The 14,890-nt window shown below is 42.9% G+C and overlaps 1 protein-coding gene across 1 annotated transcript; it reads left to right on the top strand.

The window, feature by feature from the left end:
* Positions 1 to 5,898: 5,898 nt before the first annotated feature.
* Positions 5,899 to 9,402, top strand: pnocb (prepronociceptin b). Its single transcript, XM_078213777.1, has 2 exons — positions 5,899 to 6,024; positions 8,842 to 9,402. Exons 1-2 carry the CDS (start codon positions 5,899 to 5,901, stop codon positions 9,400 to 9,402), a joined length of 687 nt encoding a protein of 228 aa, XP_078069903.1.
* The last annotated feature ends 5,488 nt before the right edge of the window (positions 9,403 to 14,890 follow it).

Genomic DNA, 14,890 nt, shown 5'->3' with positions numbered 1-14,890 from the left:
AAATCAGAAGTTGAAATGTAGACCAGCTTGGAGGGGAGATGATGGCCTAGTGGTGTTATCCCCAGACTATTAATCCAAGAAACTCAGCTAAAGTTCCTAGATATTTTCGACCTGGGTTCAAATTCCGCCACGGCAGATTTGAATTCGATTTTTAAAAATTTGGAATTAAGAATCTACTGATGACCATGAATCGATTGTCGGAAAAACCCGTCAGGTTCACTAATGTCCTTTTAGGGAAGGGTATCTGCCGTCCTTACCTGGTCTGGCCTACATGTGACTCCAGAGCCACAGCAACTGCCCTCGGGCAATTAGGGATGGTCAATAAATGCCGGCCAGACAGCGGCTCCCATGTCCCGTGAATGAATGAAAAACAGATTAATTTGATTAGTGGAGCAGCTTTGAGGGGCTAAATGGTTCCTTTGTTTTAATGATTCTGGAGATTGAGTTAGGCAGGAGCGAGTGATTAGGGGCAGGAGCAGTGGAGGCCATTACCCTGCATGTTTTCACAGTGAATCTAGTGTCGTATGTAACAGATGTTACGCTGTGCATGGAGAGTGAGTCTGAAGGACAGGATTATTAATTCCACTGAAGCAAAAATTTAAGTAAACATCCACTTGTCAACGATGAACAATTTGAGATCGTAGACAGCTGAAAATTGACTCTTGATCCATGGAAGTAGCTTCCCACCAACAGCCTGATTCGGAGTGTCATTTAGGACTGGAAGTCCCCTTGTTTTATGCAAAGTTTATGTTTCTTTTACCATTGGGATAAGAGGGCATTTCATAGCAGCAACCTCTCAGAGACACAATGCTGGCAATGCAGGGGGGCAGCAGCCTTCATGCAGATTCTCTTCCCTTCTGATATTTACAACTAAACAGAAAACTTGGCATCGCTCCCGACATGATCTCCAAAATATGAAATAGTTTGCAAGCTGAATAAAATAGCAAGGCTCATTCGGGGAAAAAATGTATTAATATGAGCTCGGAAGTCATTAAATGTACTAAATACCTATCCATATCCCCACACTATGTCCCTTGTGAGACAGAGTTCTCAATGCTGAGAACCGGGTCCAAATCTGGGGACTTATTAGCTGAGCCACAGAAGGTTTCATTACAACTCAATATTGACTGGGTTAATTTCAACACATGAATACTTGCCGTATTCCAAACACCAATGGAGTATAATAATGGCTTATCAGTGAGTCGTGAGGTGGTGGGGATTTGATTTCTCACCTAAAGGACTGACGAGTAAATTTTACTTGGATTTACAAAGATCCTTGGATTTTTTTAAAAAGTTGAGTTTGACAAAAAGAAACAACTTGCGGACCATGCAAAGGTCCATTGACCTCGAATGGAATTTTTCGGTTTTGGGGCGAGCGCAGCCGGAAAATCCCGCCCAATGATTATAAGAGGGTGAGGGCGTTTGTGTCCAGCTCATCTTCTGTTTCAGGCTGTTTACTCCGTGAGGTGGGTGAGAATATGTGTTGACACGTAGGGGCGAGGGTGAGAGTGACACACGCACACATCCACACTCCCTACCACACTCACTCTCTTTCACATGCTCACTCACTCGTTCTCTCCCATGAACGCACTCACTGTCTCCTTCCACACGCACTCATTCTCTCCCACATACATTCACTCACTCTCTCCCACATATACACACACGCACTCACACTCTCACATACACACACACACTCTCTCGCACTCACAGATACACCCACACTCTCACATACACCTCTCGCACTCACAGATACACTCACACACATTCTCACATACACTCACACTCTCCCATACACATAATGTGGAATCTTCCTGCACAGACTACGCAAAGGTCCATTAACAGGGTGGGATTTTCCAGTTTTGCGGTGAGTGTGGCTGGAAAATCTCACCCATACATTCTTTCTCTCATACTCACACACTCTCACATACATATGCACACTCCCCGCCCCATCTTCCCCCACCACACACATACACACACACAGTCAGTGATGTTACTACATCATAGGCTCCAAATGAAGTTTACACATTCCTCATTTCTCTCTCCTCATTTGAGTGCTTTATATCTTTCAGTTTTCCCTTTACCTGGAGTGCAGACTGTTCCTCTTTTTTCCTTTTGTTTGTTTTCGAGTCATGTTACCTTTTCTCCTCAAGATATTTACTATTTAAAAGTCCATGTGACCAGCCTATTTATCCTTTCCACCAGGACTCTGGTGCAAGCCTGGTTCAGGTGGAGACCATCCCAAGGGGGAAGTTCCTTCTTGTCCCAGTACTGGTGCCAGAGTCCCTGATTTTCCACATAACTCCTTCACCACCAGATCACGTCCCTAATCGAGTTATCTTGACTATACAGAAGGAAAAGTACAAGGGGAGCAAATCAGTGGAGGCATTAGTGAGGTATAGGAAGTGCAGGGTGGAACTAAAGAAAGCAATTAGGAAAGCAAAGAGGGGATATGAGAAAGCTCTGGCTGGTAAAAGTAGGGAAAATCCCAAGATATTCTATAGGTATATCAATGGGAGGAGATTAACCAGAGAAAGAGTAGGGCCCATTAGGGATGAAGGAGGCGATCTGTGGGTGGAGTCAGAGAGTGATGACAGAAGGCTGCTTTAGTGACTGGAAGCCAGTGTCCAGTGGGATACCACAGGGATCTGTGTTGGGCCCCCTATTATTCGTTATCTATATAAACAACAAAGATGACTATGTGGGGGGTATAGTAAGTTTGCAGATGACACAAAGATTGGCCGAGTGATTAACAGTGAGGTGGAGTGTCTTGGGCTACAGGAACATATAGATGGGATGGTCAAATGGGCAGATAAGTGGCAGATGGAATTTAACCCTGAAAAGTGAGAGGTGATACACTTTAGATGAGGTAATTTGATAAGGATGTACTCAATAAATAGTAGGACACTAGGAAGTTCTGTGGAACAAAGGGGTCTTGGCGTGTTTGTCCACAGATCTCTGACGGCAGAAAGACATGTTTTTGGGTGGTGAAAATATAGGATACTGCCTTTCTCAATCGAGGCATAGATTACAAAAGCAGGGAAGTCACGTTGGAGTTGTATAGAATTTTGGTGAGGCCACAGCTAGAGTACTATGTACAGTTCTGGTCGCCACATTATTGGAAGGATGTGATTGCGCTGGAGGGGGTGCAGAGGAGATTCACCAGGATGCTGCCTGGGGTGGAACATTTAAGTTATGAAGAGAGGTTGGAGAGGCTTGGGTTCTTTTCGTTGGAGCAGAGAAGACTGAGGGGTGAGCTGATCGAGGTGTACAAGAATATGAGAGACATGGACAAAGTGGCAAAGGAACAGCTGTTCTCCTTATTTGAATGGTCAGTTACGAGGGGACATAGGTTCAAGGTGAGGGGCGATGTAAGGACAAATGTTTTTACCCAGAGTTTTAAAGTTTATTTATTATTGTCACAAGTAGGCTTACATTAAGACTGCAATGAAGTTACTGTGAAAATCCCCTAGTCACCACACTCCGGTGCCTGTTCGGGAGAGTTTAGCATGGCCAATGCACCTAACCAGCACATCTTTTGGAGTGAAGGCAGAGGGTGGTGATAGTCTGGAATGCGCTGCCTGGGAGGGTGGTGGAGGCGGGTTGCCTCACATCCTTTAAAGAGTATCCGGATGAGCATTTGGCGCATCATAACATTCAGGGCTACGGGCCAAGTGCTGGTCAATAGGATTCAGTGAGAGATCGGGGTGGAATTTTCCCATCCCACCCACCATGGGAATTGTAGTGGGCGGAAAGGAAAGTTTGCTGGACCATGCAAAGGTCCGTTGACCTCGGGCAGGAATTTACGGTCTTGGGGCGAGCATAGCCGGAAAATCCTGCCCCAGGTGTTTCTTGTGTGTTGGTGCAGACTCGAGGGGCCAAAGGGCCTCTTCTGCACTGCATGAGTCTATGAAATAAAGTAATAGAAAGCACATTTGATTTGTTCTAGATCAGTGTATGTTATAGAACGCTCAGCGATTTGTGTGCTATGAATGGGTGTTTGAGTTACAGAGCACTAAGTGTGTTATTTGTGTCTTTTTTGTCAGCTTTTCAGAGTTTAGTTTGCATTTGTTCTGTATCTGTCAGTTTTGGAAAGCTTTGAGCTTAATTTGTTCGATATCAACAATAACTGGGTATAGCGGGATATGGCCCAAATGCAGGCAATTGGAACTAGCTTAGGGATTGTTAAAAAAAAAGAGCAGCACAGACAAGTTGGGCCAAAGGGCCTGTTTCCTTGCTGTAAACCTCTATGACTATAACAGAAATCTCATCGTTTTATTACTCAATACTGCAGAACATTGCAAAAAAATTAATAAACTTGCAGAATGGACAAATATTTGGCAAATGAATTCCATTCAGATAAATGTGAAGTGGTACATTTTGGCAGGATGAATAGGAGTTCATTTATTACTTGGAAGGTGTAAGTCTAGGCGAGATAGCTGAACGAAGGGATCTCAGAATACAAATACATTAATCACTAAAAAGTTGTGCCTCAAGTTAGCCAGACCAGCAAGTATTAGGCTTTAATTCTGGAGAGACAGTGTTGAAAACTAGGCAAGTTACCTAAACCTGTATTGAACCTTGGTTAGAACAGACTTAGAATACTGCATGCAGTCCTGGTCACCATGTTATAAAATGGATATAGAGGCACTGCAGAGGGTCCAGAGAAGATTTATAAGATGATACCAGAAATGTATGGATAGATATATCAGGAAAGGATTGTCCATCTCAGTCTCTTCTCTCTTGAAAAGAGAGATCTTTAAAGATCTTTAAAATTATGAACGGTTGATAGTTTGGAGAGAGAAAGAATGTTTCTCCTTCAGGGTAAAGAGCAACTTGAGGCCATTAGTGTAAGATGATGTGTCGGGGTGGCACAGTGGTTAGCACTGCTGCCTCACAGCGCCAGGGACCTGAGTTTGATTCCCAGCTTGGGTCACTGTCCGTGCGGAGTCTGCGCGTTCTCCCCGTGTCTGCGTGGGTTTCCTCTGGGTGCACCGGTTTCCTCCCACAGTCCGAAAGGCGTGCTGGTTAGGTGCATTGGCCATGCTAAATTCTCCCTCAGTGTACCTGAACAGGCGCCAGAGTGTGGCGATTAGGGAGTTTTCACAGTAACTTCATTGCGGTGTTAATGTAAGCCTAGCTCTGACACTAATAAATAAAATTCTCCCTTGAAAAGAAGTCTGAGGGGTAGCCGAATAAAGATCTTTAAAATTATGAAAGGTTGATAGTTTGGATAGAGAGAGAATGTTTCTCCTTCAGGGTAAAGAGCAAGTTGAGGCCATTAATGGAAGACAGTCACCAGGAGATAGAAAATTCAGAAGAAATCTCTTCCCCCAAAGAGTAGTAAGAATGTGGAACTCTGCCTCAGGGATTGGTTGAAGCAAATAGTATTGATGCATTTAGGGGGAAAAGAGACAAGTATGTAAGGAAGACAGTGTCAGAGTTATGACGGTAGATTTAGGTAAAAGGAATGGGTGGAAGCTCAAGGGCGCATCAACACCAGAATGGACAGATTGGGCTGAATAGCCTGGCTTGTGCTATATATCCTATTATTCCATATCTGTCAGGTACTGAAAGTTCAGTTTTATTTGTTGTATATCTGCCAGTTATAGAGTCCATTGTCTTATTTGTTCTCTGTTAGCCATAGAGAGTCCAGTACTTTATTTATTCTAGACCTGTGGGTTATAGAAAGCTCAGTGTTTTGTCTTATTGTATATCCGTCAGTTATAGAGAGTCGCTGAAAGCTCTGTGTTTTATTTGTTCCACATGTGTTGAGTTTGTCTTCTGCCTGTGTTTCAGTAAGCAGGATAGTGAGTCTGCAGACCAGCTGCATGAAGCTAATGGATGGGTTGAATGTTTAATGTGCCTATTTCTTTTGCAGCCTATCGTTATTAAATCAGCATGAGGACCTCTCTCCTGCCCCTCATCCTGATCCTCTCTCTGGTTCCTTGCTGTCAGGGAGACTGTGTGGCTGAGTGCCTCACCTGTAACAAACTCTTCTATCAGCATCAAGGCTTCAATGTACTGGTGAGTCTCAGAAACGGAGTCTGACAATTACAATGCCAGTTTTCATCAGGGGTTGCCTGGGCTTTGTCACAGTTTTCTCTGATGCCATTATCTCACCATTGTGCAAGAAAGGAATTGTTAAGATTGGCGAAATAGGTGCGGGGAAATTGTTTCCCTTTGTGGTTGAGTCTGGAACTTGCCTACCAATGGAAACATCTTCCCCACGTCCACTCTATCCAGGTCTTTCAGTATTCTGTAAGTTTCAATGAGATCCCCTCCCCCCCACCCCCATCCTTCTAAACTCTATCAAGTACAGACCCAGAGTCCTCAAACCCTACTCATACACCTCTGTTACCATGTAATCTCCTGAAAGAAGCAAAAGGACAGAGAAAGACCCCAGGACCAATAATGGAAAACAGACTTTGGAGAAATTCCTCTCTGACCCCCTCAGGTAATTGAATCCAGTCCAAGATGTAAGTGTTCTCTCTAAAGCACTGACCTAGTTGCCTGGTAAGGGACTCGAGGTGGATGGAGGAAGTGCACAGAAAATATTTTCTTTCAGACAGAGAAATGTACAAAGTCCAATAGCACCAACCACTGGCAGGAAGCTGGGAGTGCAGGACTGACAGCGGGATTTCATGTTCAGACTGCTGCATCACACGACTCATCACATTGTCCGCAGGGTCAATAAGTTCCATCGCTTTCGGATCTGCAATTGTTCACAGGAAAGTCATCAATAATGAGCTATGCTGTCACAAGAAATAGTTCATTTATTAGTGTCACAAGTAGACTTACATTAACACTGCAATGAAGTTACTATGAAAAATCCCCCAGTCGCCACACTCCGGCGTCTGTTTGGGTACACTGAGGGAGAATTTAGCATGGCCAATGGGCCTAACCAGCACATCTTTCGGACTGTGGGAGGAAACCGGATCACCTAGAAGAAACCCACACAGATACGGGGAGAACGTGCAGTCTCTTTTACCGTAAATCATAAGGTACCAGCAATGTGCTTATTACTGTAAATACCAATATAATGGGAATGATTACTACTGTAAAAGGTAAATTATTCAGTGTGACTCACTTTACCTACCAGGATAATGGAAGGATGTCATTGTAAAATGAAAATATCTTTGGAACAGAAGCAGGCCATTAAATCCCTGATACTGTTGCACTTTCAAAAAAGATGGGGCTAATTTGTACCTCAAATCCATTTTACCCACCTTTGCCCTCTACCTCGTTATCTCCTTACCCAACTATAATTTAGCAATCTCAGTCCTGAAAGCTCCAAATGATCTTGAGTATCCACAGCTCTCCACTAATCATAGAATTCCTACAGTGCAGAAGGAGGTCATTTGGCCCATCGAGTCTGCACCGACACACTTAGTGATCCAAACTGGGAATCGAACCCAAGTCCCTAACGCTGTGACTCACCACTGTGCCACCATGAAATACCAGAACTATATACGATCTTTATAAAACTCTGATCATCCCCATCTGGAGTGACTGTTCAGTTGTGAGCCCCACAGCTCAGGAAGGCTGTATTGGCCTTAAGGAGGTTTCAGATTCACTAGAATCATATTGGGGCTCAGAAGGTTAAATCATGAGGACAGTTCACAAAAACTTGATTGGTATTCCCTTGAGTTATTCTGTCTGAGGGGCGATCTGATTGTGGTGTTTAAACGATTCAGTAAGGCAGATAAAGAGAAACTGTTCCCTCTGATTGGGAAATCCAGAACAAGGGAGCACAATCTTAAAATCAGAGTTAGGCCATTCAGGAGTGAACTCAGGAAGGACTCCTTCATTCAACGAGGTGGCATAGTGCCACAGTGGTTAGCAGTGCTGCCTCACAGCGCCTGGGACCCAGGTTCCATACTGGCCCTGGGTCACTGTCTGTGTGGAGTTTGTACATTCTCCTTGTGTCTGCGTGGGTTTCCTCCAGGTGCTCCGGTTTCCTCCCACAGTCCAAAGATGTGCAGGTTAGGTGGATTGGCCATGCTAAATTGCCCCTAAGGGTCCCAAGATGTGTAGGTTAGGGGGATTACTGGGTTAAATATTTGTGGTTACAGGGAACAGGTCTGGGTGGATTACACCTTGTGTCAGGGGGATTACGTGGGGTTACAAGGAAAGGGCTTGGGTGTCGGTGCAGACTCGATGGGCCAAATGACCTCCTTCTGCACTGTAGGAATTCTATGATTAGTGGAGAGCTGTGGATACTCAAGATCATTTGGAGCTTTCAGGACTGAGATTGCTAAATTATAGTTGGGTAAGGAGATAACGAGATAGAGGGCAAAGGTGGGTAAAATGGATTTGAGGTACAAATTAGCCCCATCTTTTTTGAAAGTGCAACAGTATCAGGGATTTAATGGCCTGCTTCTGTTCCAAAGATATTTTCATTTTACAATGACATCCTTCCATTATCCTGGTAGGTAAAGTGAGTCACACTGAATAATTTACCTTTTACAGTAGTAATCATTCCCATTATATTGGTATTTACAGTAATAAGCACATTGCTGGTACCTTATGATTTACGGTAAAAGAGATGCTCTCAATATCTTAGTGTTTCCAGTGAGATACTAGTGATGTATTTACAGTAATAAAGACTGAGGTGGATAGAGTCTTGTTGGGTTAAAGAACAAAGGTGGGTAATTGGGGCTAAGGGACAGAATGGTCATGATGGAAATAAATAGTGTAATAGGCTGAAGGAGCTGAATGGCCTCCTCCTCCTATTCCTGTGTCAGAATACAGACACTTGTAGATTGGTAATACAAATGATTTCATAAAAAGGGAGTGTCGGAAGTACATTCCATCACTGAATAACCTGTCCTGCTGTTTTAGGTCTGCATTCTACAATGCGAAGGACAAGTTACATCGTCTGGCATTTGGGACCACTGCAGAAAAATTGCCTCTGCATCCTCAGTGTTACCTCTTGGCATGAGCGCATCTCAGACTGAAAGCCTGTCGTTCGGTAGTGCCGGAAGCAATGGGGCAGTCAACTCGGGAAACGCACGTGGCTTTCTCCAGACCATGAAGATCATGTCGCCAATTGGCAGCACGGGGGAGATCTATGACAACGGAGCTGAGGCGGACAACAGTGCACGAGATGCAGAGATGCCATCGGACCAGAGCCCCTATGGTTCCCAAGCACAGCCAATTGCTTCCAACACATACGGAGGGTTCACGGAGAGGAAACATAATTTCAGAGAGGTTGCAGAGGGCAACAGAAGCTTCCAGAAGAGATATGGAGGCTTTATGGGAGTGAGGAAATCGGTCAGGAACTGGAGCAATTTGAGCAGACAGACTAACCAGAAAAGATACAGCAAATTTCTGAGGCAGTACCTGGGGCTGACAACACGTTCCACTGAGTATGACAGTTTACCAGGCAACGTGGCTGTGTAAATTTGAGATTGTGAGACTGGTTAGAGCTAATGCCTAGTCTAGTTTAAAGGGGAGTCAGCCTTAACATTAGTTCATGTCATTATTATTCTGCGATACTGAAACACTTGGATAAAGGTACCATTGTGACCACTATACACAACTAATGGCTCACTTACATCAAAGAAAAATATCTTATATTGAATTTTGCTCAGTTCCACAGTCCTTACAGAAGCCTCATCATCTGTGAAAAGTAAATAGTGAGATATTGGATTAGGTTGGTGGACAGATGTACATAAACGGCAGATGTCAGGATGTTAACTCACCTCTCGCATCCTTCCAACCCAGAAAGATCAACGCACAACAGGTCAAGCATTCAATCTTGCAACTCTGATAACATATCTGGTGTTTAATTGGACAAGCTCTCAATGGCGTCTTGTACAATCATTGATTCTATGGATGGGAGGAGGTTATACAGCTCATTGTACCTGTGTCTGCTCTTTGAAAAAGCTGCCCAATTCTTCCCCCTGCCAATTTTCCACAAATTTTCCACTTCAGATATTTGTCCACTTCCCTTTTGAAAATTATGATTGGATTTGCTTTTTGGACAGGGCATTCCAGATCATATAAATAACTATTTATTGTGTAAAGTACATTCTCCTAATTTCTGCTCTGATCTTTTCCCGGAAATCAGTCTGAAGTTTCTTGGCTTGGCCAAAATAACCTTGTAAAATCCCACAGTCATAAGAACATACCAAAATATCACATATGAATAGGCCACCCAGCCAATCTCATATACTTGTGATACCTTGTTTGTCACCAGTAAAAAACATTCCCTAGCCCCTCAAGGCCATGTAATGTCCTGGAAGATGGAGAAGCCAAATACAAAGCACAAGAACGGTGAGGGAAAAAGCTAGAAAATTCTTCTCCAATCCCTCTCGGTGATTGAAAATGACCCAGGAGACCACACTGACTGTGATTCATTACTCGGTTCCTACCTCTTGCATAATTAAGATTACAGAAGTAGGGAGGGGCAAGAACAATGGAGAAATCTGAACAAATTGGTTTATTAAATCTTAGGCCAGTGACACATTGCTGAAGTTCTTACTATGTGCAATGATAGGGTATCCTCATTCATGCTTTTGCCTTCCCTGTTGAGCACCAGAGTACAGGAACGACAGCAATGTATTGTAGTTGTAACTAAAGTGAGGGAAACTACGCAAGGCCTCTTAACTCTGCAGTGTCCTCACAAGCTTTCGATCAATTCTACTTTTCATTCCCAGTTGCTGTAAGTTTGGATCAGGAGGATTTATTTTAAAGAATTTCACCACTGCCACTAAACTCCAAGGCAGTCATTCAGCACTCCTCAGTCCTGAACATCAGTGACAGGAAGGTCAATATTACCGAAAGCCTCCAATTACCATTTGACCTGGTTTAGCTGCTCTGAGTACATGTGTCCACATAGGAGGTAGAATAGGGGTAGAAACTCTCCTCTTTTCTCCTGATTTTCCTCCATACCTCTGGCGATCCACACAAAATGACCTGAATTCTGATTATGATTTTTAACCAGGATGTGGAGATGCTGGCATTGGACTGGGATGGGCACAGTAAGAAGTCTCAACACCAGGTTAAGTCCAACAAGTCTATTTGGAATCACGAGCTTTCAGGGCGCTGCTCCTTCATCAGGTGACTCTGAAAGCTCGCGATTCCAAAGAAACCTGTTGGACTTTAACCTGGTGTTGTGAGAACTTCTCACTGTGATTTCTAAGGCTATTTGATCAGCTGCCCCAAAGCTAGAGCAGCAGATCGGGTGAACCTTTGTTTCCCTCCACACCCCCTACAAAACCACCATATGGAATATTCTCATTAAAGAGACTAGTCACTGATTGCCCTTTGTTATCTTTCCTCTCAGTCAGTTAAGAACTCCATTTCATTGGGGGCTTACCCACATAATCGATTGCAGGAACGGCAGGAGTAACAATGACCCATTACCTACCTCAAACTCATGAGAATGACAGTCTTCGCAATTAACTGTTCTTTGTCTGTAAAAAATGTATCTTTGCTGTTATTTTACCAAACAAATATGTGTTGGAATCTCACTGTCCCCCCCCCCCCCCCCCCCCCTCCCCCCCATCCCCACTTCCTCAGTTAAACTTCAAACAAACCTAAGAGAAATAGCACTGTTGTTTTAGGGCTAGGTCTGCACTATTTACATCCGAGTTATATCCTGAGGGTGATCCCGCTGTTGGAACAGAGATAATAGTGGCCAGGTAGAGATTGAGAGGATCGGACAATGGTTACAAACATGTAGGAGATGATTTGAACCTCTTTGTTTAAATTGCTCCCATTTATCTAGTATTCCAAATTTGAGCCATCTGCCCTTTCATTTGAGACCTGCCTTTTAATGTCATTAAATCCACTGCCTTGTTAAATGTACCTAAACAAAAGTAGTTCATTCTTTCTCTTGAAGTGTGTCGGATTAGCCCCCACCGTGAATAGGCACATTACATTGTAATGTGTGCAATCCTCAGTAGTTAAGGCTGACTTCCTTTTCAATGGCTATTACTCGTGTTTAGTTTAGCTTCTGCATGCACCGTAACCAAATGATATCATTTCTGAAACTGATTTTTTGTTTCCAGCTCACAGCCACAGTAGCCTGTATTTTTGAATTTGATGAAGGTAGACTGGTTCTTGGTTCAGCCAGCCTGCCTGCCTGCGGTTCCGTACCACTCAGCATGACTAATAAAGAGATCCTGGTTTCATTGTCACAACAGCAAAATGTTTGTAAGGTTGTTTGTATATTTGACCACAATTTGGAGCATTATAAACTGTACATAGGAAACTATGAATAAATTAGTTTATTATTAATTTAGTCTCACTGTTGTAGGCAGATAATGGTTGATCCAGGTTTGCTCCTGTCCATTCATTGTTTCTGCACATTCAGCCTTGTTGGCCAGTCTTTATTTGAAATGAAAGCATGTTCTAGACGTTTGGACTCCCCAATCCGTCAGAACACCTTGCTCCACAAGTGCACCTCTCTCCGTCTCTCTATCGGTCTTTCAGCAGAGATCTCAAACTGCTCTGTAGATCTCCTCATAGATGGTTTTCAATAGCAAATATACCGAGGTCATTTATCATACAACTGAGACAAGGCACTTCATCAGAGCATGATTAATACAAACTGACACCAAGGAAAATGAACTGTAACTAAAACCTTGGTTAGTTAGGTAAGATTGAAGGAAGGTCCCAAAGGGGAAAGAGGCATACAAATTTAGAATTCTACAGCTTATGGCTGAGGTGGCTAAAGGCATGGCTACCAATAATAATCAGCTGAAGGGAATGGGGAATACACGAGAGGGAAAAAAATCAGAGGAACCAATTTCTCATGGAATTGTAGGGCTAATTATGATTATAGAGATCAAGAAGAACAAGATCATGGAGAAATCTAAATAGGAGGATGAGAATTTTAAAATCAAGGTACTGATGGAACCAAGATAGGTTAGCGAGCACAGGAATGATGGGTGAATAAGACTCGCGAGTTAGGATAGGGCAGCACAGATTTGAATGAATTAAAGTCTGTGGAAAATAGGAGGCTGCTCAGAACAACACGATAGTATTTCATCAGAAAACAAACCTGACAAAACCCCACTCTCTTAGTCTTGGGTTATAAAGATGCACCTGATATCTTACTATTTACTGTTTAACCACTCCCAATATCTTTAGCATTTACAGTAATCCTCTCAATATCTCTGTGTTTTACATATACTCTTGATCTTATTATTCATGAATACTCTGAATACTGAAATATTTACGGGAAACTTATAAAATTCTAACAGGGTGAGACATGGTTTATTCAGAAAGAATGTTCCCAATGGCGGGGGAGTCCAGAACTAGGGGTCGAGAGGATAAGGGGCAAACCTTTTAGAACTGAGATGAGGAGAAATTTCTTCACCCAGAGGGTGGTGAATGTGTGGAATTCTGTACGACAGAAAGTAGTTGAGGCCAAAACATTGTCTGATTTCAAGAATAAATTAGATATAGCTCTTGGGGCTAAAGGGATCAAGGGGTATGGGGGAATAGGGGAAGCAGGAAATTGAATTTGATAATCAGCCATGATCAAAATGAATGGCAAAGCAGGCTTGAAGGGCCGAATGGCCTACTCCTGCTCCTAGTTTCTAAGTTTCTGTGAGTTACTCCTAATGTCTTGGTATTTACAGTAATGGACATTACTAATACTTTAGTATTTGTACAATTCTAATTGGGGCATTAGGGTTTGAATTGAAATCTTTAAAAGCAGACATACCCACATCCAACACCATTTAAAGGGTTAAGAAATCTGGAGGCCTTCAAAGAAGCCAAGATATTAATGGGAATAGTATTTTTGAGTGTTTTTCTTTTAAATATAATGTAAATACACTCCTGCATAATTACATATTTTCCACTGGTTAGTTTTTTCAATGTACTCAGAGCCCCTACAGAACCAAACAAAACTAAATGATATCAATTAAAACAATGTGATTTTTCATTACAAAACAGTAACATTAAGCTAAAATTAACAACTTTTTTCTTCTGATAATCATGTCAACAGGTTTCATCACAAAATAAGTTTCAACAGTGTTGACAAAAATGAAGTTCATTCAACATTTCACAATTAGAAATATTAGCCCAGCTCAATTTCTTTCATATTTGAGATGACCAAAGCACAGAAGGAGGCCATTTGGCCCATTGAGCTTGTGCCAGCTCTCAGGCGGAGTTTCCCCTTAGCCTTAAGTTGTTTCCCTTCAAGCACTTACCCATTCTGAAACTTATTATCTAATCACCGCCCTTTCAGGCAGTTCATTCCAGAACTTATTAACTTGCTGATTTCAAGATGTTATTCAAGCCAAATGCCCTTCCATAGTTTCACAGAACACTACAGCGCAGTACAGGCCCCTCGGCCCTCAATGTTGCGCCGACCTGTGAAACCAATCTAAAGCCCATCTAACCTATACTATTCCAATATCATCCATATGTTTATCCAATGACTCTTTAAATGCCCTTAATGTTGACGAGTCCACTACTGTTGCAGGCAGGGCATTCCACGCCCTTACTACTCTCTGAGGAAAGAACCTACCTCTGACATCTAACCTATATCTATCACCCCTCAATTTAAAGCTATGTCCCCTCATGCTAGCCATCACCATCCGAGGAAAAAGGCTCTCACTATCCACCCTATCTAATCCTCTGATCATCTTGTATGCCTCTATTAAGTCACCTCTTAACCTTCTTCTCTCTAACGAAAACAGCCTCAAGTCACTCAGCCTTTCCTCATAAGACCTTCCCACCATACCAGGCAACATCCTGGTAAATCTCCTCTGCACCCTTTCCAATGCTTCCACATCCTTCCTATAATGCAGCGACCAGAACTGTACGCAATACTCCAAGTGCGGCCGCACCAGAGTTTTGTACAGCTGCAACATGACATCATGGCTCTGAAACTCAATCCCTCTCCCAATAAAAGCTAACACACTGT

This window comes from Mustelus asterias, chromosome 5 (assembly GCF_964213995.1).
Source record: "Mustelus asterias chromosome 5, sMusAst1.hap1.1, whole genome shotgun sequence".
Classification (NCBI taxonomy): Eukaryota; Metazoa; Chordata; class Chondrichthyes; order Carcharhiniformes; family Triakidae; genus Mustelus; species Mustelus asterias.
Note: the sequence above shows the minus strand (reverse complement) of the source record. Positions and strands in the feature narration are given on the sequence as shown.

Bases quoted from the DNA above. Each gene is read 5' to 3' on its own strand.
- pnocb (XM_078213777.1), top strand. From the start codon at position 5,899: ATGAGGACCTCTCTCCTGCCCCTCATCCTGATCCTCTCTCTGGTTCCT. The intron at 6,025-8,841 runs GTGAGTCTCAGA...CTGCTGTTTTAG, and splicing joins ATCAAGGCTTCAATGTACTG to GTCTGCATTCTACAATGCGA.